Source organism: Salvia splendens, chromosome 6, assembly GCF_004379255.2.
Source record: "Salvia splendens isolate huo1 chromosome 6, SspV2, whole genome shotgun sequence".
NCBI lineage: Eukaryota > Viridiplantae > Streptophyta > Magnoliopsida > Lamiales > Lamiaceae > Salvia > Salvia splendens.
The window spans coordinates 36885337-36911035 of record NC_056037.1 but is presented as its reverse complement, the minus strand read 5'-3'; the positions used below and the strand labels follow the sequence as shown (position 1 = coordinate 36911035).

At 33.8% G+C, this 25699-nt stretch overlaps 1 protein-coding gene across 1 annotated transcript; it reads right to left on the bottom strand.

The window, feature by feature from the left end:
• Positions 1 to 21223: 21223 nt before the first annotated feature.
• On the bottom strand, positions 21224 to 25395 carry LOC121809214 (protein TIFY 9-like). Its single transcript, XM_042209753.1, has 7 exons — positions 25137 to 25395; positions 24929 to 25067; positions 24773 to 24833; positions 24576 to 24684; positions 24427 to 24484; positions 23290 to 23430; positions 21224 to 21242 (listed from the first exon to the last, which is right to left on the bottom strand). The coding sequence occupies exons 1-7, from the start codon at positions 25258 to 25260 to the stop codon at positions 21224 to 21226; spliced, it is 651 nt and encodes a 216-aa protein (XP_042065687.1). The 5' UTR covers positions 25261 to 25395.
• Positions 25396 to 25699: the final 304 nt, after the last annotated feature.

Below are 25699 nucleotides of genomic sequence, written 5' to 3'. Positions count from 1 at the left end.
TTTAAATAGCTCATAAACCGTGTATGTAGTTTAGTAGGAGTTTAATCAATAAAGAGTTTTCCAGTTTCTCTCCAAGATTATCATCTTCAATACTCAAAGTGTGAGTGTGTGTGTTTCTGCATTGTGTGATCTCATACAACAGTGAGTGTGTGTGTGATCTTCTTGAGTGTGTGAAAGCCTTGTGTGTGCGAATCCCAACAAGTGGCGCCGTCTGTGGGAAGGGATATTGAAGCTGATTTGCAGAGGATCAAACGGTTTCAGAGATGGCAGCAAGGCTTGATGCAGAAAAGTTCACAGGCAAGAATGATTATAGCCTGTGGAAGATGAAGATGAAGGCGGTTTTGATTCAACAAGGCTTGGCCGCAGTTCTTGCAAAACCAGAGGAGAAAGGAAAGGCTCCAGTGCTTGATGATAAAGCTCAGGCAAAGATGGAGGAGATGCAGCTCAAGGCACATTCTGCAGTGATTCTGTGCCTTGGAGATAAGGTCTTGAGGGATGTTCAAGAAGCCAAGACTGCGGTGGAGATTTTGGACAAGTTGGATGAAGTTTACTTGGCCAAATCCTTGGCTAACCGGCTGTATCTCAAAAAGAGGCTGTATGCCTATAGTTTTTCTGGAGATAGGTCCATCATTGAGCAGCTAGAGGAGTTCAACAAGATCATTGATGACCTGGGATCTGTTGATGTCAAGATTTCAGATGAGGATAAGGCCATTCTCACATTGAATGCCTTGCCTAGCTCGTATGACCAGTTAAGTGATGCAATTATCTATGGAAGAGATAAACCTATCACCTATGCAGAAGTCTATTCAGCCTTGATGGCCAAAGAACTCCAGAAGACAGCCACCAGAGGCTCTGCAAGCTCCAATGTTCAAGCTGCAGAGGCCTTGAATGTGAAGAAGTTCAAGAAGCAGAACTTCAAGAAGAAGTTTGAGGGCCCTAAACCCTCAAGTTCTGATGCTCAGAAGGAAACCAGAGCTTGCTATTGGTGCAAGAAACCTGGACATTTGAAGAAAGATTGTCATGCATGGAAGAGAAAGATGGCCTCTGAGGGACACAACCAATCTGATTGTGTGGAGAGTGCTGATCCCCCGGCTCAACTTATGAATATTAGTGACAGTGGGGTCAGTCACAGGTGGATAATGGACTCGGGGTGCAGCTTCCATATGTGCCCCAATAGAAGCTGGTTTCATGATCTTCAAGAAGCATCGGGTACGGTTGTTCTTGGAAATAATCACATTTGTCAGATCAGAGGAATAGGGAAGGTAAAGCTAAGCCTACAAGATGGCTCTATAAAGATCCTAACTGGGGTGAGGTATATTCCAGAAGTGAAGAGGAATCTCATCTCATTGGGAATGCTGGAGCAGAGAGGGTTCACCATATTGATGAGTCAAGGAAAATTGTTTGTTAAATCTGGAGATGCAGTGATGATGGAGGCTGACAGAGAGCATATTCTCTATTATCTGAAGGCTAAGGCTGTTGATGGAGAAAGCAATGCTGTGTCAGATGATTCCCTAATGCTATGGCACAAGAGGCTGGGCCATCCAGCAGAAGGAAGCTTGAAAGAACTCATCAAGAAGGGCCTGATCTCTGGAGATTTCAACAAGATGGACCCCTGTGAGCAGTGTATACTTGGAAAAGCAAAGAAGGCACCCTATCCTACAGGTATTCACTCTTCTACAGCCCCTTTAGACTACATACATAGTGATCTTTGGGGGCCTTCACCGGTGTGTTCAATTGGTGGAGGAAAGTATTATCTAGCTATCATTGATGACTATACAAGGAAGTTGTGGGTATATATTCTTAAAGAAAAATCCGAAACACTCACAAAGTTCAAGATATGGTGTAAGGAGGTTGAGCTAGAGAAGGGTAGAAGTGTTAAATGCTTAAGAACAGACAATGGCCTAGAGTTCTTGTCTGCTGAGTTTGATCTGTTTTGTAAAGAGAAGGGTATGAAGAGGCACCGTACTGTTCCTGGTAATCCCCAGCAAAATGGTGTTGTGGAGAGGATGAATAGGACTATCCTAGAGAGGGTGAGGTGCCTGCTTCTTGGTTCTGGTTTGAGCAGCAGGTTCTGGGGTGAGGCTGTGTATACAGCAGCCTATCTTATCAATAAATGCCCATCTACTGCCCTGAAATCTGAAACTCCTGATTACATGTGGTATGGAGCTCATAGTGACTACTCAAAGTACAAGGTGTTTGGGTGTGTGGCCTATGCTCATGCTAGGCAAAGTAAGCTTGAAGCTAGGGCTCTGAAATGTATCTTGCTGGGATATCAGAGGGGTGTTAAGGGGTATAGGCTCTGGTGTATTGAGCCCGGTAAGCAGAAGGTCTTGGTGAGTAGGGATGTGGTGTTCTTGGAGGATCAGATGCCATACCTGAAAGATAAGCTGGACTCCAGTGAAGATGAGGGTGATTTCTTCAAGGTGGAGCCTGTGGGGGTTGGCCTAGGAGCAGGTGGAGTCACTGACTCAGGGAGTGAGTCTGATTCAGATAAAGAAGAGGCTCCAACTCAGGGCAACCGGGCTGGTGAGTCTATATCAGACTCTATCAGAGACTATCAGCTTGCAAGGGACAGAGTTAGAAGAGAAACAAGGCCACCAACAAAGTTCTCTGATGTTGTGTATTATGCTCTGTGTGCAGCTGAAAACATTGATGGTGCAGATCCACTCACATATAAAGAAGCTATGCAGAGTAAAGATAGAGAGAGATGGATTGAAGCCATGAATGAGGAAATAGAGTCTTTACTCAAGAACAAAACATGGATTTTGGTGGACAAATCCAAGCTGAGTACAGATGGTAAGGAAAGGAGGCTGGTAAGCTGTAAGTGGTTGTTTAAAAGAAAGATTGAGACCACTGATAAGGATAGAGTCAGGTTCAAGGCAAGGCTGGTGGCTAGAGGCTTTACACAGCAGGAGGGAATCGATTTCAATGAAGTGTTTGCACCTGTTGTGAAGCACACTTCAATTAGGATCCTATTGGCTGTGGTGAATCAGCTTGACTGGGAGCTACAACAGCTTGATGTGAAGACAGTCTTCCTCAATGGAGATCTAGAGGAAACTATCTTCATGGAACAGCCAGAGGGCTATGTGAAGATTGGAGAAGAAGGCAAGGTGTGCCTGTTACAGAAAAGTCTTTATGGACTTAAGCAAAGTCCTAGACAGTGGAATAAGAAGTTGATCAATGTTTGTGCAAGAACTGAGATGAGCCCTCAGGTGGAGAATTGTAATAATGGAGTGCTCATTTCAGTTGGAAGAAGAAGGCAGAGTTCGGTAAGCTCGGCTTTGAGCTGGAACTAGCCGAGAAGAAGAAGGCAGAAGAAGGAAGCTCGGCTTTGAGCTGGAACTAGCCGAGAAGGGAGTTCGGTTGTGAGCCGAGAAGTGAGTTCGGTCTTGAGCCGAGAAGGGAGTTCGGTCTTGAGCCGAGAAGGAAGAAGCAACCAGTTCGGTCTTGAGCCGAGAAGGAAGAAGCAGTTAGTTAGCCGAGGTGTAGCGGTTATTCTTCTTGTTTTCTTGATTCTGGTTGTAATTAGTTAGTAGCAGTTGCTACTTGTTTGTAGAGCTTTAAATAGCTCATAAACCGTGTATGTAGTTTAGTAGGAGTTTAATCAATAAAGAGTTTTCCAGTTTCTCTCCAAGATTATCATCTTCAATACTCAAAGTGTGAGTGTGTGTGTTTCTGCATTGTGTGATCTCATACAACAGTAAGTGTGTGTGTGATCTTCTTGAGTGTGTGAAAGCCTTGTGTGTGCGAATCCCAACAGTATCTATGTCCGAAAGTAATGTCAAGTAAGAGGTTTCACTATAGTATAATTTTAGGATGATTTTACCACGAGGGAATACCTATATTTATAAGCACAATAAAGAACTCTAGTTTTAATCATAATAAGAAATATATGTCACAAGAAATATACTCTAAGGAAACAAATCCTAAATATGGTAAAAGATATTTTAGGCTCATAATATATTATAATGGACTATATTTGTATATGCATATAGGGACTAAGCTAGGTGGGGTAGGACATCTCATCTTCGGCTTATGAATACTTTAGAAAAACTCTTAAATTGGCCTCCATGTTAACACCACTTCTGACTCTGTTGTAAAGAAAAGATTATTGTCATTATTGGAAGGCAGAGATGACATAACAGTTGATCATTAGCAATAGATGCCAGACAAAAAATATAAATACACTTAATCTTCAAAGGATTAAAGGGGAACTACTAGTATGCTACACCGTAAGATTGAAAGCAACTCACTACGTCCAATTTAATGGAGTTTTCGACCCTTAGTGACCGATTGCCATGATTTCTATTTCTATTTTTATTTTTACTTCATTATTTTAGTTTTCACTCAATATATGTATTACATAATATACATGTATAGGATATGAATATTCATTAGATGCAACTGATAATCAATTAATGAAATATGTGTACATTGATGATGAATTCAAGCTATTGATAATGTTCTAGAATTGGTGAATGAGATAAATTAAGTTGTGATTAGTATATGATTAAGATGTAAGTACTACTAGTATAATAAATAAATAAATAAATAAATAAAATAGAAGTGGCAATAGGGGAGGCAGGCGTGTTATAGACTGCCTGTTATTCAGAAAAGCTGATATCATCCCACTAAATTTGGTCTCTTCTAAGCTCTTTGTTATCCCTCTTTAAAAAAACATATATTTTCTCATTCCATAATTTAAAATTGTTAATTTGCAACAAACACAGAGGAATATTCCCATATTTTCAGTTAGAAATGAGCATAACTTTTAGTTGGAGTAGTACATTTTTTCAATTGTATACCACTCCAACTATTTATTAATAAATTTAATAATTTTTTATATCTATCGTAAGAAGAAAAACACTTTTATTTTTAAAATTTAGTTTAATTTTTAAATAAAAATTCTTTCACCCAATGTCAAAATTCTGTCTCAGTGACTAAAATGCAACTAGGCAGCTCGATCATTTAAAAGAGACAAAGTACCAAAAGCATATCCATAAATACACACTTATCCATTGCAAGTCAAATTAGTGAATGTAGTAAACAATGATTAAAAAAAAGGGAAGAAGCTTTGAAATAATGGGTTTTCCAATTGTAAAGAAGAAATATTTTGATGGTGCATGATGAAGTGCCACGTAAAGCATCAGTTTAATTGGAAAAGGGAAGCTAGCATGGGCATCATTTGGTGACAAGAGAGTGCATGGAATGGGAGACTAAATGCAATGATGGATATATGTTTCTACCACACCACAATTTTTTTTCTACTTCTTAATTAGATTTCCCAAACGGAATGTTTGTGGTGGACGTAGAAAATATAATTCAAAAAGATTTATAAATTTGCAAGCAGTAATTTTCAGTTCATTATAGGCAGTACATTGATAATTCGCCATCCAAGACTAAGCTGAAAGTTCTATAGTTCTATTACGATTAAAAAGAAAAAAAAGAATAGGGTACAAACTATATAGTATGTTACCAATCAAGGTTTGTTATAACTCATTGAAAATTAGTGATATAAATATTTTTTACTATCAATTGTGCTAATTATTGCAAGTCAAATTAGTGATATAAATATTTTATATTATACTAATTTGGAAAAAATGATATTTGATTGATGTTTTAATTAATTGAACAAAAACAAAGTGCTAGATATTAGATATATTCAAGGTCATAATTAAAAAGATAATTACAATCATCTAATCACGTACGAAATATGTGTGTGAGATACTTACTTACGCAATCTTTAGTGAATCACCATAATTAGGAAACTGATTGGACCCCAATAATTATGTTTATGAAAGCTGTGGGTTTACATTTTATTTTTTTGTCCACGAGCAAGATTCTTTTTTTTCACGGATTTTTCTTTTTTGAAAGTAAATTACAAATTCTATGTCATGATCATTTATATTGTTTCGAATTACATCTCCTATCATTTGAGATATATCATTTGCAATATAACCACATATATTTTCTTAAACTAATCTTTTACTTGTATAATATACTATTAGCTATGAAATTTCACTACATAAGTATTTATAATTCTTGTACGCGCTCCCAAAATAGATAACATAACCTAATTATTGAAATATTCACAATTGAGTAACCACATATAAAAATATGAAGCGGAACTCCGGTGTCCGCAGCGGATGTCTGTATCCATGCCTCCCTTGCACAATGGCGGACGACCCGCGCGGACTTCGGGCATGCCGATCGAAATTCCGCGGGACGGGAGCCATTGCTGATGCTCTAATTAGGGTTTTACTGTCTTTATATGCGCCGCTCATTTTCTGAATTGAAACCCCTCAATCGTCTTCTTGCTTCCTCTTGAATCTTAGCCTTACCTTCTCATTCTCGGCGAGCTTAGCCACCAACCACCACCTCTCTCTGTTTCTCTCCCAAATCGGCCCCGCCACCACCGCAGCTCCACCCCTCGTTCCGCCGTGCCCCGCCTCCACCTCTCCTTCCGCCAGTTCGCCCGCCGCCGCCTATCTCTCTCTCTGTTTCTCTCCCGAATCGGCGTTGCCACGACCTCTGCGTTCCCCGCCGCTCCTTCTGCGGTTGCCATGTTTCCGCCTCATCTCCGGCCGATATGCATGTCAATGTGTCTACTATATGCATGCACATCATGTATTCGGTTGCTCTAATTGGAATTCCCAATATGCATGTCAATGTATATAGAGGATGATGAGAATGTGTGGTTCCCACTTCTCATTTGTACAGTTGAGAGCAATCAAAGATAATAATTAAGCGTCATGATTGCATCATGACTACCATCATCAATATTTTTGTTACATAGAAAAGTAGTGCGAACCCAAAATAATTAAACTACTACTACTATTATATGCATGCACATCATGTATTTAGGCCATCCACAATCGGGCAGAACGGGCGCATTATCGTCCGCCACTGTGGCACTGCTGACGACGGACGATGCGTCGTCCACGTTCGATGCTTAGTCCGCGGACGAAACGCGGACGATAGGGCATCATCCGCGTCATCGTCCGCCCACTGTGGGCGACGCGGACGATGCAATGCGTTTTAGTTTTTTTTTTTAATTCGAAAATTTTATTATAAATATATATACCCCAGCTTCACTTTTCATTTGTAACTTTTCGATTAACTTTTAAACTCTCAAATTACGCTATAAAATGGATCCCGGTGGATACTCAAGTCCTAGTAGCCGATGTTTGGAGATGGCGCACGGTGGCCGGGTACACAACCTGGCGAATATCGGTTGTTCGACGCCAGCACGCAGTACGATCCGAACTTCAGTACGGATTCGTTGTGTTTTTTAATAAGTTTGCATTTATATATTTAAAAACATTTAAATTAAATAACAAAACAATAGTAAAATGCTTAAGGCGCGCCTTAGGGCGCCCCACTGCAGGTGGAAGGGCAGGAGGATAAAATGTTGACGTGGCGGTGCATAGGGCACCCCATTGTGGATGGCCTTACTTCCATTTTGTAGTAACTTTAATTAAATTTTCCATTAGATTCGGGAAAGAGTCTAGCAAAGAATAAAAAAATATGGAAGGTTAGAGATCTACAACAAGGGTAATGATGTGAGGTTTATAGATTAAGTAGGTTTATTCTTTTGAATTCGATAGATTAATTTTTTGGGATTTATGTCATTATGCTGGTATCTTTAACGGGACCATCAATTGTGAAAGACAACTAATTGTAGATTTATAAATTAAATGAGTTTATCACCCTTAAAAAACTACTCGTGATACAATTATAGATGACGAAATTGAAATAGTCACGATAAGTTAAAATTTGCATGACACTATAATACTAACAATTCTTCGTTCCAATAATACGAATTCACATTTCAACTCTCTCCACATACACATCTATAATCTCAGTGCAATATTTAAATTATGCTTCGCCCATACAACTTGACACAATGACCCACAAAGAAAAAGTATTAAGAATGTAAAATATGCTATTTGTCGAAGGTTGTCGTAAAAATATTCCTTCCATTCCGACCAATACACAGGTTCAATATGTAACATTCTTTATGCAGACTTGTATTGAAAAATCTTGTTATGGAGACTATACCTATTCCTATATTTGAAAAAAGAGAAAGCTGATGAGTGATGAGGGATAATTTTGTCACACCTCCAAATGAAGGTTGGAACTAAATGCTACATACCCTAAAAAAAATAGTGGAGTCACTTTACCCATTTGTTCATAAAGACTTTTAACTAAATTTATATGCAAAAAAGGATAAAAGCTTATATATTTTCAGAACAAATTATAATTTAAATTACAATTTTTGCGTTGACTTCTGGTCAATCCCATAACTTTCAAGATTGAAATATAAAATCATACTCCAATTTTGTATTTTTTTTTTCACAAAATTGCATATCATGATCTGGATCGAAGCTAATATGACAAAATCAAAATATAATATGACAACAAAACAATATTGTCATGGACAAAACAACGTCCACATGCATGCCCACTAATGGAGAACTTTTTGTAGTGTGGTTGGACGTTGAAGATATATAGGGTGTGGTTTCTCTACATACATATATTTATAGTGCATCTAAAATCATTAATTATCCAAAAGAAGAATAAAGAAAAGAAAAAAGGAGAGAGAGTGGAAACTTTATATAGCATAAGTGTTCCCCTTTATTTGGGATGCACTTTTACTCTGCATGTTGATTTATGGCTCAAGGAAAACATAGCTCTCACGTCCAAGATATCTATCACTTTTATCTTTTTTGTTTATTTTTACAAAAATAGACACTTTGACATTCATGTCTCGTGGCCCCTCTCACTAGTTCAATTCTTTATCTTTGTCATTATAATTCATTGTCACTTCTATTGTCATTTCAATTTTTGGAAATGGTTTCTATTTCAACCGCTTTCCTTGGTGTTTTTCTTTATATGTGTTTCGAGATAATATCGAGTAATATTTTGACAAAAAGTTTGTTTTAAAGATAGATTTAAATGTCCTTGCTCTTTTTTATACATAAGTTGCTGGCATATTTTGATGGAAAGTAAAATTGAGTTTTCAGCTAAATTGTTAAATAAATCATGAAACATGACTACATTCTAGTATGTCCCATACTTTTGAAAAATTGAATTAAAATCACAAAATTTGTTATTCTTGTAATTATCTCATTTCTCCATTTCAGCAATATATATGATGATGTGACGATCAATTTTAAACATGTAAAAGTATATGACTATGTTAGGAATATTAACTCTTTGAGTGTTAAGTATTTATGTGATAGGTGTTGTGTTTAAAATGAGATGCCACAACATCAACGTATTTTGCCAATAGGTGACACATAAGATAATTTCAAAAGTTGCAAACTTCGTGATTCAAAATTCGATTTTTAAAAAGTGGGAGTCGAATCAAAATTTGGGCTTCTTTTATTATTTACTTATTTAATTTTGGCCTTCTTTTGCTATTTACTTATTTTAGAATTGCCATTCTATCTTTTTACCTAGCAATGCTATTTGGTAAATTGGCTGGACAAATTTGTTGGGTTATTTTGTTGCAGAAAGAGCAGGCACGCTATGAATCACTGAAACTGAAATTAGACATGCATTTCTAATACAGGGATATGAATTTATATATTGATATAATAATACTAATATTATTTGCGTGTGATGCGAAAGTGAAACTATAAGCTATGGTACTAATTAAATAGTTAAGCAAAAATGAATGCATTTTTATACTATTACACTTTTCATGCATGTCACAAAACCCCAAATACTACTACCTTTTCTCTCTCTCTCGTTTACTCTATCATTATCACAACCCACTCATTTCTTCTTCGAATCTTCTTTTTCAACTAAGGTTAAAATTATTTAAGAAAAATGTTTTGGAGACATAATGTCTAAGACATAATGAGGTTAAAGTAGTCATTTTAGATTGTTTTATAATTTTTTTTAAATAAATGTTTTGTGCATATACCATACTACCCTTGTGCATATAAAAACATTAAATTGTTCATTAATATACTTAATTAAGGACATTGCTCTAATTATGCGTATTCAATTATTTTCTTTACATACAACCTTTATATTTATGATTGACAATCTTTTTTTTATCTCATATTTCTATTCATTTATTTAAAGACACATATTTAAAGTTTTAAAATAGTTTTTTATCTCATATTTCTATTCATTTATTTAAAGACACATATTTAAAGTTTTAAAATAGTGTAATTTCATTGATTCTATATATTAATACTTGTTGAGTTTGTGGTTTTGATTTTAAAATTTTCATAATATTAATTTTTTTACATTCAAAAATTTTAATTTCTTTAAAATTCTTAATAAGAATTTCATAATACTAATTGAGTTTATGATTTTCATTATAAGAATTTCAATATTTTATTTTAGTTTCCAAATTTTCAAACTTTAATATCTTTTTAAGAACGTAAGTCGAACCTCAATAAAAAAAATTAGTTAATTACATATTTTTAACTCATTCATTTAATATTTTAAATCTGTATAGTTAATGCTTAGTAGTACTTTTTTTCTAAAGCATTCACCCTATCATGAAATAAATTAGTAGTAGAGTACTTTCAAATATACTACTTTATTAATTTGTTGCATATGGTGGATTGAGTTAATGAGGTCTAATTTTTATAAAGAAAATGAGAAAATTTTAACTGCATAAGTTTTTAATTTATCATGAAATAAATTAAAATATTAAATAAATAAATAATTGAATTGATATTTTTTTATCAAAAATATTAAGTCATTAATACTCATATAATTTCCTCTTGGAGATATCGCTAATCACATCAAATATGCAACTAATTATCAAAGTGTGGAAGATTTTTAGCTAGTGTTATAAAAAAAGAACTCAATATATATCGCAAATTATGTCCTTAAATAAATATTCTATAAACATCGCTAGTATTAAAAAAATAACTAAAATTAATTTCAATCACTTACAAAACTTGTGACATTTTGAGGATACTTAATTAAATTTCCTAATTTGATGAGTCATAAACTCATAATCATGCGTAGAATAGTAGGAATTTGGACAAGGATAATTGATTTGATGTTAAAATACCATTAGGGTAAATTAGTCATAGTATAAAATGTGTTATGTCAAAATGTACATAAGGGTATTATGGCATAGAGACATTATGTCTCTAAATCACTACTCATTATTTAATTCCGTAACTCGATAACGCATTTGTATCTCTCACTCTTGAAAGACGATGACAGTTTTTCTTATTTAATCATTAATTATCCCAATAATTAATGCAACTTTTTCATCAACTGCATGTTAATTTTGTTTTTCCTTTTTGTTGTAAATATTTTCCTAGTTAAATATTAAACACATTTAAAAGTTTTCCTATGTTTTCTTTAATGACAGTGTTAGAAACAAATTCATTCCCCTCATTCAATTTTCTCTTTTCTCTTTTCTCTTTTCTCTTTTCTCTTTTGTCAAACATCTATTCAAAAGACATCCAAACATGGTTTTGGATAATTGGAGAATATAATGGTCAGAATTTGTATATACTCCCTCCGTTCCATAGTAATGGAGGCGTTTCTTTTCGGCACGGAGATTAAGAAAAATCGTGTAAAGAGGGAATAAAATGGAAAAATGAAAAAGGTAGAGGGGTGAAGAGAGAATAAAGTAAAAGAGAGTAAAATATGTGTGGAAAAATGTGTTGACTTAAACTAAAAAGAGAAATGATTCTATTACTATGGAACGTACTAAAATGGTAAAATGACTCTATTATTATGGAACTGAGGGAGTATGTGTTACGTCAACTCCCAATTTATTTTTGTAAGGTTGCAAAGTCATAATTACATGTTTGCATTCATCAAATCTGATGTGGGTCCCCCCTTAGAATATATGCTACAATTCAATTTTTGTTGTATTTCAAAATTAGACAATCATGAATTTCAAACTCATTTTCGTTCATGAAATATAGTTTAAATTTTCTCTTCAAACTGAAAAAAATACTCCCTTCGTCCCTCAAGAATATACACTCTTTACTTTTTAGTTCGTCCCACAAGAATATACACTTTTTAATTTTAGAAAGTCTTTTCTCTCTAATGGGAAGAGACTCATTCTTCACTAACAATACTTTATTTACTTTTTCTCTCTACATCTTACTTCACAAATTCTACATTAAAACTCGTGTCGACCTCAAAGTGCATATTCTTTGGGGACGGAGGGAGTACTATTAAAAAAAAGAATTGTGCTAAATGGCCATGGCAAGCCATAAAATTAAAATATTAATAAAAAATGTACGCTGATTCACTTTAATTTATTTCATCTAGAAAGTAGCAATTTGTTTTGGACTATATTATCCTTGAACATTAACACTCCATAAATAACAAAGAGAAATGTAACCCTCTTTTCAATTCTTTTATGTTGATTTCGTATCCCTTTTCATATTTTATTTACTAGTATTATTTTGTATTTTTATTTAAATTTTGTGTAAAATTAATTTTAAAATTATAATATAAATACCTAATGATATTATAATTTCAATTGTTACTAATTATTTTTGTTCTCCTTTATATAAAATAAATCAATTATTAATAATTAGTATTTATATAATTATAACAAAATATATGTAAATATTATATTAGTATACATTATAAAAAAAAGTAATTCACGTTTTTAGAGGGGATAATGTTTCAATATTAAAAGTATACTTAGAAAATATCTTATTCTGGAAACATAAATTAGACAATTGGAAATTACTTAATTGAACATCCATTAAATAAATTAACATCCAAGATAATTTATAAAGCTAAGTTATGACAAAGACTCATATATAGTTTATAATCAGTTTAAAACATTTATAATCAGTTTAAGACATTCAACAATCAATTAATCGAAAATGAGTAATATACCAAGATAAGTAAATAAATTAGTGATCAAAGTTGTCAATTAATCGAAAATGAGTAATATACCAAGATAAGTAAATTAATCATAGTTCAGTTTCAACTTTGATCACTAATTTAATTACATGTTTCAATGATTATAATTTATAAGTAATATATACTATAATTGATTAATTCAAATGTTTACAACAAAAAATAGTATCAAAGATATTTTTTAATACAACTAATGACGTTAATTTGTGTTCTTAAAAAATAATCTTTTTGTAGTGTATGAATCATTATAGTTGTGAATATCACCATTTAAATATATAAGTCAAATTAATTGTCGATAATTTAATTTACTATTATGTAATATTTTGTTAATTAGGAAATCAATTTTAGTAGTATGTAATATTTTTATTAAATTATATAATATCATATCATGATATAATACTATTGTATTATGTAAAAATAAAATATTACTACTATAAAACTTAGAGTAGTCTATCACAGGGCACCAACTACCAAAAACTCATCCATTAAGCTCATTTTCATCCCTCGTTTCTTACAAGTAAATAAAAATATACTCTATAAAAAAACATAACAAGTTAGGAGTTTAATTTTAAATTAAAACTTATATAGACAAAATATCATTACGTAGCACCCCCATCCCCCCATCACACGTTAACTATGATGTCATAGCCAATTATTGATTATCTCACAAATTAATTCAAAAAATATTTAATATTTATATATTATATCACAACTTCTTTAATCTCCCTTTTAATTCGATCTTCATCTTGGTCATTTTAATAGTACTATTAATTTGATTGCATAAAATATTTTTATTAGGATAAAAGGAAATGAATGGTTTGTGGAGAGAAAAGAATATGTTAATTATGAAGAAAATAATAGCTCTTAATAGTATATACCTTCTCCGTCTCCTAAAAATAAGAATTTTTTAAATAAGAGATAGAAAGAAAAATGTGTTAAAGGAAAATGGATATCGTAAGAAATTTCCTCAAATAGAAAGTTTCTATTTTTCAGGGACGGCGGATTAAAAAGGAATGTTTTTTTATTTATGGGGATGGAAGGAGGAATTTTAATCAATGATAGTTTTATTATCAATAGTAATAATACTACTATTATTCAATCTAATACACAAATGATCATGTACCTTATAATAATAGCAACATAATTAATAACAACAATAATAATACATTGAATTATGTAATAAGAAATTTTAGTATACAAATAAATAGTATAATGGTTGGCATACTTTTTAATGGATTAATTGTATTGATTCATATTCTAGTTAGCATCTTATTATTCGAAAGGGAAAATCTGCAGTTGCATTTTCAATTCTTCCTGCAGCATGACTGTAATAACAAACCACATAGTAAGGTAAGGCATTGCTTTCAGTGAGACAAAGATGCATCACAGGAGCAATTCATAAGAGGCCAAGATATTCGAAATTTGGTCTCAAACATCAACAATCTTCAACATTAAATACAAATGAGCTGAGAGATTCAGATGTTGACCCCATCTGCTAATTTTCAAAACTGAGGCAGTGACAAGAAAGCAAAACTACTTGAAGTTACTCTTAGATGTCAAACTCTTTACGGACTGAATCTGAAACATGAATGTCCAAACAAACAGCAAACTCATGTCTAACATTTGAACTGAAATGTTGCAAGAAAGAGCATAATCTGTTCCACGAGTTATTAACTCAGTACCTCTAAGATTTTGGAGACTTCAGAAGGCGATGCACGTTATCATCGGGAACGGAATGTAGTGTAATGCAACTGCAAGGTTAAAACACTTTGGATTGAGTTAAATCTGAAGTCATATCCGTACAGTACTCACGCAGAATTTTAGTTTCAAGAACAGGAAAATCAAGCCTTGTCATGAACAAAATTAGAAAAATGAGAGATAATCTAAGAGAATAAACTAGATAAGCATCAATAGGAGCTTTCCTTAACAAGGCATCAGAACCATAACTAAATGCAAACATGGAGACACAGAAGCATAAGTTTAGAGATATATCATAGTACTCTTTAAATTGAGAATAGCCCTGAATCACTGCAACCAACGAAACAACATTTCTCTCTGGCATTTCGTCGAACAATATAAGACCATATGACAAAAGCTTCGTTAGCCAGTTGGCCCAAACAAAGATCAACTACCAGTATTACCATGGCGTTGATTATTGAAGTTGCTAAGAAGTTGGTGTGGCTGCAATAAACAATTACATTTAAAAAAAATGAACAATAAATTAAAAGTCCGGAGGTATCTCAACAGGATTACATGTTTGTTTCACCATAATTATAAGAGTGAACTTCAAAAACTGTCACTGAATTATGGGTTTATCTTGGTCATAGTCCATGGACTTTAAAAATATCCAAAGACAACTCTGTACTAAGGGTTTATCTCAAAAATGGTCATTTTGGCATTTTTCAGCCGAAAATATCCTTTTTGGAGGTTTGGGCAATTCGTTCATTTTAAAAATTTAACTTTTCAGGTATCAGCTCATCAATGGAGTGTGTCATAGCGTGACTTTTTATATTTCTTTCTCTCACCTTCTCTCCTCTATTAAATACACCTTCTCTCCTCTATCCCTCTTCCCTTCTTATTCCTGTGCTTCCCTCTATAAAAAGTGTGAAGAATGTGGAGACGAGGAAGAATGTTGCAGGAGGTGCGATTCTTCTTTTCTTCTTTTATTTGCTTCTTCGATTAATTTAATGGGAGGATTGGAATTGTTGAATGGAAATTTGAAGGGTTAGTTTGGAATTGAATAGTAATTATGTGAATTAAAAGAATGATGACGAAGACGAACAATGCAGGCGACAAGGTGGCTGGTTTATGGAATGGATTTCACGCGTCATGTTTTTGTTTCTTTTTTATTACTATCAATTAATTTACTGACTTTTTTTTCTTAAATATTCCTTAATTGCAATCTTTTGTTGATTTTATTAAAAATTATAATTTTAAATTACTTCATTTTATTATTTAGATACTCCATATTCCTATACTTCAATTTTATAATTTTAATTTGATTATTTTTTTTTGTGTAATATCATGTTTAAATCGTATAATTACATCATGTTTTAGTCGTTATCGTGTCGTGTTAAGCTAATTTACTATCATTAACAGAGGATTGACTTTTTTCTTGGGTACACGATAACACGCACGAATCCGACACAAACCTGTTGGGTTGGGACACGATAAGAACCCGATGATTTTGGGTTGGGTTGGGTTTGACCTTATTGGGTTGGGTCGATAATGGGTTGACACGATAACGACCCAACCTGCACGATTTGACAGCCCTATTTTCTTTGCCCACCATTCTTGGTCAAATCCAGAATTCTTTCCTTTTTAAATTATAGAGGCAATCTCCAAAAAATTGGGGGGATTCTATACAATTTTATTGATTTTGAATTAATTGCTAATATCGTTTATAATGTTCTTTAGACTAGTGATTTAGAGAATCACTACTACTATAAATAATTAGGCAGACATTCTTGAACAACTCATCTTCCATAAATGGCAATTAATATATTTCAATTGCACAAAAAGCAATTGATATTTGAGGAAATTGAAAACGTATGAATTTAAAATAACTACATTTGGTAAGCTACCTGAGATTTTAAATATCGGACTGTATATAATCAGCAATATCGTGAGTAATATACATTGGTATGAACGTGTTTTCGATAGGTAAAATTGTGTTTTAGATGTGGAGTGTGAATCGGTGTGACATATGAAGGGAAGCAGAGGGAAGAGAGGAAGAAGAAGGGAAGAGACATAGAGGAGAGAAGGTGAGAGAGAGGTGTATTTAATAGAAGAGAGCAATGTTATCAAATAGCGGATATGGCAGCGCCATGGCGCTATGGCATGGCGTTCAGTGGTGGAAACGCCATAGCACCATGTCGCTGCCATAGCACCGCCATATCCGACTTTTGACAACATTGCATGTGTACAGTATTCAGGAATGGGGCATTATGCAAGAAACGTGGAGGTTAGAGTTGTATTTTATACTTTATTAATTGTTTAAAGTGTTTTAAATGTTATGTTTTAATTATTTTCTAATTTCTGAATTATATATAAATATATAAGTATTATTTTATTTATTTAATTATTGACCGCCATATCCGCCATACTAATACGCCATATTCCTGTGGCGGTTTTTAGGCGAACCGCCATAAGCCGCCATACGAGATTGATAACATTGGAAGAGAGAAGGTGAGAGAGAAATATAAAAAGTCACACGCCTATGACACACTCCCATTAATGAGCTCCCATTAATGAGCTGACACCTGAAAAGTCAAATTTTTAAAATGACCGAATTACCCAAACCCCTTAAAAGGGTATTTTCGACTGAAAAAGGGCCAAAAACACCATTTTCGAGATAAACCCTTAGTCCAGGGTTGTCTGGGAATATTTTTAAAGTCCATGGACTATGGACGAGATAAACCCATAATCCAGAGAATGTTTTTGAAGTTCACTCTGATTATAATCAACTTTACTTCACTACATTTGTTCACCATTTTCCCACTACCTCAATTACAACTTCCTCGTTCCACTTGAACTATCCCGTAATTATCCACCAAGTTTCTTCAAGTTTCACAAGATCGATTTTATTATATTTTTATGTTTTCTTGTACGTACAATTTTTGTATTTCCAATATAATTTACCTTTTGATATACATTTTCCTTTTAGAATTTGTTACGTTTTATAAATGTATATTACCTTAGAGTTTGTATATACCTTATTACCCCTCTAAATGAAAGGAAAGAAAGAGAAACTAATTAGAATGGAACGTAATACTCCTTCAGTTTCAAGTTATTTGAGTCGTATTCTATTTTGGATTGTTCTAAGTTACTTGAGTCATTTCTCTTTTTGGCTAAAAACAAAACATCTAATCACACTTACTTGATTCTTTCTTTTACTTACCCTCTCTCATCTCTCTTACTTTACTCACTCTTCTACTTTATTTAACTTACTAATACAACTTTCTTAAATCTCGTGCAAAAAAGAAACGCCTCAAATAACGTGGGACGGGGGGAGTATTGTAAAGTTGGCATGATCCAAGGAGTTTCCATATAAAATAAAGTTCCAAAATAAAAGCATTAGCTTCTTTAAATAAACTAAAAAAGTAGCACATATTCGTATAAACCTAAAAAAATGTACGAAGAGCACATGTTCAGTTAAAGGCGGCGCTAAGGGGGAGGATGATACCGACCAAACAGGATTACTAATCGCAAAAGACTAATCCGTTAAGAATGAGATTCTATTTAGTCTATATATCCTACGTCACATAACTGACGTGAGAATTAAGTCCGTAATAGAGGATGATGAGGTGGAGGCGGATCCTGCCGATTTTGCGGCTGCGGCAGCATAGTTTAGAGTAGGCAATAGATGCCCACGGTTCGAAAACCGGCGGTTCCGGTTCGGAACCGCCGGTTCCGGTTTTGGCGGAAGCGGAACCGGAACCGGACCGTGAGGCTATTTCACGGTTCCGGTTCCGGTTCGAAAACCGGGCGGTTCCGGTTCCGGTTCGGAACCGCCGGTTTTCCGGCGGTTTTGGCGGTTCCGGTTTTTGAACCGGCGGTTTCGCCGGTTCAATTATTTTTTTTTTTTTTAAATTTGAAATTTGGCTTTATACAACAAATCGGAACAAGACAATGCATAATTCAAGCACAAATAAGACGAATAAGGAGAAAATGAAATAAATTTTATTGATTTTGAGTTGTAACGGACAACGATACATTACAATTTACAATACATAAGTATACAATACAACAACATACAACAATGTAATATAATTTACAAGTGTCGTCGGGCGTCGGCTCGTCGCCTCGTCGGACTCGGAAGGTAAATTTAAAAAAAAATGAAATGGGGGGGAAAAAGGAAAAATTGAAAAGGCTTGAGATCAACTTAAACTTTCAAAGTTAAACTTTTCAAATTTAAGTTGAGTTGCCTACGTATCCACAATTTTATTGAGGAATCAAAGCCCACGTAGTTCTCTTACCTTGGGATCAACCCTTTTTTCTTGCAAAATGTTGCCCATTTTCTAAGCAAACACATATCAACACGCTATATACACATTGCTGCATTTCTAATAGGGGCAATTTGATCTTCCAAAGCAATCAATGCATCTCGAACACACATTGTCAGAATATTATTCAAGCATCTAGCAAGAAAGACAACTTATAGAACTACGGGAACAAGTATAACTGTATAAGTGTATAACAATGCGTAATAAGAGTAGCAATTGCGTAATTAAATGGAAGCACAATAGCACAAATGAGAAATTGGAGACAAAGAGAGAGAATTGAGAGATTGAAGAGAGAAACTCTTATTAACACAAGAGTGGGGTGAATGTAAATGAGGATAGAGGGGGGTATTTATAGAAAAAAATGAGGGGGAAAATGGAAGAATTCGAATTTGAAATTTAAAAAAAAAAAAATTTGAATTTTCACAAAACCGGCGGTTTTGGCGGAAAACCGCCGGTTTCCGAAATAAAACCGCCGGTTCGGTCAACGAACCGTCTGCAAAAGCTGCTCCATTGTCGCCTCGTGCTCCGCGCCGCCTCGAAAGCCACTAAACCGGCGGTTAACCGCCGGTTTTTCCGGTTAACCGCCGGTTAACCGCCGAAAAACCGGCGGTTTCGACCGGTTTTGAAGATCACCACCGGCCCCCATCCCCCTGCCTCGATTTAAGCGCCGGAACCGGCGGTTCCACGGTTAACCGCCGGTTCCGAACCGTCCCGAACCGCCGGTTCGGTGACGGTTCCGGTTCGAAATATCTTGAACCTGAACCGGACCGCGAACCGAATTGCGACGGTTCCGGTTCGGGAATATTGCGCCGGTTCCGGTTCCGGTTCTTGGAGCGAACTATATTATGACCAAAAAAACATATCTGGAAATTTGACTTAACTCCTAATTAGCTATATATTATATAATTAATTGATGTATATTATTTTTTTTTGGTGTACTTTCAAAATTTTGAAAGTCTTTGTCAAGCTAAAATTCTTTAAAAAGAGACAAAATGAATAAACGTGCTTACAATGAGTTACTAGTGCAAAAGGTCAACTAAAACCTAATTTCTTTGCACTTCTTTTATATTGTAATATAGCACATGGTCCTATTTAAAAATTTTAAATCGCTTTTTTCTTTTTATTGGTATCGAGCAATATAATGGCCGACCTACATGTGTTAATTGCTAGTGGAATAATTCAATTGTAGCAATATCGAAATTATTTGGTCAATTAGTAGGAGTATTTGTTCATAGAAAAACACTCACCATCACATGATCAAACATACATACACGAATGATTATTTCAAAAAATTTGAATTCAAAATTTTAAATATATAGTAGATTTTATTAAAACAAATTTATGCGTCTCCTCTTTCTTATAAATTAAATCTAATATCGTTAACTAAGTCTACTATTTATATATTATAAATAACAAGTACAACTTGAAAAGTTGAAATTAAAATCAAATTAAGGAAATAATGTGCATGCAATTAATTCACATGAAGTTAAAAAAACAAATAAATTAAATTTAGTTTATTTAACAAAACCTATATCTTAGCCTTAATTAAGCTATAAGGACTAGGTTCGTTCTTACCTTACTAGAAGTAACTAATTTGTTTTTATTTATTTAATTTAATTTTCAATTTAAATATGCAATTTCGGAAAAACTGAAATATATCATTTAAGGGAAGAACAAAACTTCAAGAAACAAATTGGCCATTTTATAAAATATCACAATCATTTTATATTAATCATAAAGAATTTGAAAGAATTTTATATACAAAATTTCAGTTTTTATCAATTGCATTACACGTATAAATTTGGTGATGCTTTTAATTAGAACAAGTACAACTTTTTCTTGTTTTTCCCTTTTTCATTACTTGACTCTACACTTTGAGAGGAAATATTGGGGTAGGCTAACTAATTCATCTCAAGTCAAACCAAATTAAATTGTAGTACTCCTATTACCAATAGATTAAATATCTATTCCACTCTACGCATAATCTATTTCTCACACTAACACTATTATAATCCCATTATTATATAGTAATAGTAATTAATACGAAAATAATTTAGGTATACTATACTCCCCTCATGTCTCAAAATCTTGATACATTAAATTTTCAACAGTTGAATGGGTCAACAATTACGTGCTCGATCAAAACTGAAATTTAGTAGCAACTAAATTGTGCAAACATAGCCTTCAAAACTGAACTGTGGTATTAAAAATTGGACTAACAATAGTAACAAATCTAGTAGCAACTAGCAATATGATGTTATACAAAAAAAACATTAGTAAAATTCAGCATATGATCAACAGGAAGGATATCAAAAGAGTTGAAGCTGCTTTATATCATCTTAAATTTTACCAACAAATCTAGAAATTCAAAAGTAAGTTCAATTAGTACTTAATGAAATAATTTTGCATAAATCTTCTAAATATAAAAATAAATTGAAAGTTATAATCTCAAAGTATGATATTAAAAAAAGACGATTTGGTAGCTACTATGCTGAGGGTTTGCATGTACTAAAAGAAACATAAAAACTAAGCGAAGATGGATAGTTTAAAAAAAATTAAAATTAATCAAAATCAGTTCAAACGATGAGCAGTTCTTATTCAAACCGATCGATTTCCATTGCTCATAGCAGTATAATATATAATACTCTCTGTATCCTAATAAAAATGAAAACAGTGGGGCGGACGATAGTCCGCCCGATGCATCAGGTGGACTATCGTCCGCCATTGTAACCATGCGGACGATGGCACATCCATCGTCGGCGCCCTATGCTTCGTCTGCGGACGATAGGGCTTCGACCACGCATCATCCGCGGTATCGTCCGCTCCACTGCAGGTCACGCGGACGATACCGCGGACGGTACAACGCGTTTTCCTTTTTTTATATTTTTTTAAATTCTTCAAAATTTATTATATATATACACTCCAACTTCATTCTTCCATTCACTCCACTCTTCCATTCTCACTCCAACACCCAGTACGATCCCGATTTCAGTACGGATTCATACGAGCTGTCAGACATGAAGCCGTCTCCCACCCCGCCCTTTAACCGTAGTGTTTTTTTTATAATTTTGCATGACATATTTGAAAACATAAAAAATTAATTAACAAAATAGTAGTGAAAACTATATGGCGGACTTTAGGGCGTCCCAGTGCATGTGGAAGGGTAAAATGATAGAATGCTGATGTAGCGGAGCATAGGGCTACTCTTGTACAACACACAACGTAACATTGCGTTGAAACAACAACAACTAATTTAACAATAAAATGTTAAATTAGTGTTACAATAATGAAAAAAGTGGGTGGTAGCATGCCACACTATCAACGTGACTAAAACGCGAAACTGCAGACAATAAATTGACGCAGAAAAAAGTGCGACGAAAAAAAGCAGCAGTATTATAAAATCCTAAAACAGTACTAAAAACGTGCTTATTGCCGTTCCAACCACCAAAGATTCTCCCACTTTCATCACACCTGTCTTCAGGGGCGGACGCAGAAATAAATAACTATAAGGGCTGTGATTTCTAAATTTTATTTTAAAGTATATCTTTGAGCGTTTTAAATATTTGATAAGAGCTTTTACATGATAATTTATCTTAAATTTGGATAAATTATAAAAATTTATGAAAGAAAAAAACTCAAAATACAATTCTAGTAAGGGCTTTAGCCCTACCCATTGTATACACGCCCATGCCTGTCTTCTTTCTCCCGTAATTACCACAAATAATAGTAGTAATATTTTTTTCAACATAATTATGCATTTTTTTTATCCCATAGCGGTAGGGATGTCAATTTAGCCCGCAACCCGTGGGCTGACCCGAATAGCCCGCCAAATTTATAGGGTTAGGGCTGAAAATTTCCAGCCCGATAAAATTACAGCCCGATTAGCCCACACCCGATTAACCCGCAACCCGTTAGGGCCAGACCCGAAAACCCGATGGGCTGGCCCGGAAACCCGATAAAATTTATATTGTTCTATTTGTTTGACTCTAATTCGACACTTCATTGATTATTTTATAATACAGATTACTGAAAAAATAACTTTCCATTTTATATATTAAATATATAAATTATATATTAAGTTTTTATTAATATAATAATAGATAAATGAATTAGAAACTTCAAATTCAGTAAAAAAATATATTTAAATTTCTAAACATGCTTTAAAATTTCTTGATGTTTATGTTTTATGTTGCATAAATCTCAAATATTAGTATTTGATCATGTTAATATTTGAGTTTACGCATATATCTCAAATTTATCATAATTAAATATTTTACATTTTATAAATATAACTAATTTTCACCATTATTTATTGGATTGATTGCATGTTAATTTTATCGGTAGCAACCCGATTAACCCGATGGGATAGCCCGAAACCCGAGCTTTTAGGGTTAGGGCTGAACTTTTATAACCCGAAAAAATAACAACCCGATTAGCCCGCACCCGATTGACCCGCAACCCGAATAGGGTTGGCCCGAAACCCGGTGGGCTGGCCCGATTGACATCCCTACATAGCGGTATTAAATATGGGGACACCACCACCAGCCTGCAATAAATTTCAAAACCGCGTTACTTACATTTGACGCACGTGTTCTTTTACTTTTATAATAATTAAATACAAGTACGAATACAGAATTGTAATTTTAGATATTTTCATTTTTTTAGTTCTTGAATTTTGTTAAGTTATACAGGAAAAAAGAAAAAAGATAAATAATAATGTGTTTATTATTCTCAGACAAATTAAGCTATCGCCCTTAGTTTTTGCAAGATTATGGTATTGCGTATTCATTAATGTTCAACACTGTAAAACATTTAACTTCAAACTTGAATTATCAAAGATATTCCCAATAAAGAGAAGGGAGGGCAAATTGTTAAAAAAATTATAGTACTATGAAGCTTTTTTAAGTTTTGGTTCTACTTCTACACACATATTTAAAAATTAACTCAAAAAATATACTATGAAGTATTCGCAATCATTAAATGGCGAATAAACCCAATCTTCTACGTTTAATATTTTGTTGTTGTTATTTTTAAACAACACTGTACTTTATAAATAAATAGTTAACTTATCCACAGTGACGTCATCATGTAATTTTCTGACGGCCATATCTATGGATTGACCAAGAGGATAGCCTAGGAGGCTTAAGCCACTTGTAAAGTCTTTTTCTTTTCTTTTTTTATTGTATTCCAATTTTTAATTTATTTAAATTTTATGTCATGCAAAAGCCTTTATCAATAAAATTAATGTCCTCGTCACATATCCGATACAATTTCTTCAAAAAAAATCAGCTTAGAAATTCAATTGCTAACAAATAATCAGCCGGCGGCAAGTCGGCAACACGAGGGGAATATTATTTGACTCTTTAAACAGTAAATTCCGAATTAAATAGGCCTGCTTAACTACTTAAATTAATTGATTAATGTCAGTAAAGGGAGGATAAAACGAAAATTTACACTATCTAAGAAAGATTAGTTAACAAATTAACCGTACTTATCCAATAATGAAAGATAATTAAAGATTAAAGCAACAGTTATTACCAACCTTTCCTTTCGCTTTTCCAGAAACCTTTGCAGAGAATTCTTCCTTGATATCGGCAAATCTACATACAAGACATCCATTTGTTTGAGCTAATTGAAAATTATTTAAATAAAATTAAGATTCATATATAGTAATTGAATTATTAAACAAACCTCCATTGAGAGATTCAAGCAAGTTTCTCTCCGTCTTTGTGTTGGATTCCAAGTTTTCTGCCGATTTAGGAGGAAGTGATTCATCCGCAGCTTTCAGAATATTTTGCGCCTGTTCAAATTAATTAATAAATAAATATAAAAATAAAATTGATTAAATTTAGCGGATGAAGAATTCGTGGAAAAGTGAAGTCACGCACCTTGCGTGGGGACACGTCAAACACAGAAACCACTCCGTTGTAGAAAATCGTCATCGGAGCTCTGTTTCCACCATTCAACCAAAAAAAAATTCAAATCACAGAAATTAGCAAAATCAAGTGCTGGAAATTGGAGTAGGAAGAAGAAATTATAAGTACCTGAGTTTAGGATCGGAAATTGGCGATTGAGGAGGTGCAACTGAAGCAGACGATGTTGATTTCTTCGATCCCAAACCGCCATTCCCGATCACGCTCTTCACCACCTCCGGATTCATCTTCGATATAACACCTTGTATATCTGCACACTCAAAAAATTAAGAGAGAGATTGCTAGATAGCTAGAGAGAGAATTTGTGTGAAATACGAACCGCGAAAGCTTCTTCTGCGCTGAAAAACGGGAGCGGTTGAGCGTTTCTCCATGCCGAAAAAATCAAGCTCGAGAGAAGGAGATTTAGCCATGGATTGTTGCGTGAGTGATCGCGTTCGATTCATTCATAATGCTTTGATCTTCTTATCGGTGAATATATATGGTTTAAATATATATATATATATATAATACAACTGTGTTGAATATTGAATAGTAAAACAGAAAAGCAAGGAAACGAGGAAAATGAGGTTTCAGGGTAGTGCTTTATGGAGGTGAGGTATTACCGCTTTAATTTAAATATGTGTATATATAATATATTCTATTGTTGTTGATGGGTTGGTCTCGGTGTTTAAATTTGGGGGAATTGAAATTTTCTCTAGGCTACTAAAGTGGATATTCCTGAATTCAATTACCATTCACATTATGAAAAAAAATACGTAACCATACATGTTTTAATGCGATGATTTATGAAAGAGTATTGTAAAAAGTGGCAAATTGCCAAGAAAATGTCTATTATATCATAATTTTTACATTTTACTTAGTTGTTTTGTAGTATTAATAAAC

Excerpts from the sequence above, each read along its gene's own strand:
- LOC121809214 (XM_042209753.1), bottom strand. The coding sequence starts at position 25,260 with ATGAATCGAACGCGATCACTCACGCAACAATCCATGGCTAAATCTCCT. Across the intron at positions 25,068-25,136 it reads GCGCAGAAGAAGCTTTCGCG|ATATACAAGGTGTTATATCG; the intron begins GTTCGTATTTCA and ends TTGAGTGTGCAG. Across the intron at positions 24,485-24,575 it reads GCTTGAATCTCTCAATGGAG|ATTTGCCGATATCAAGGAAG; the intron begins GTTTGTTTAATA and ends TCTTGTATGTAG.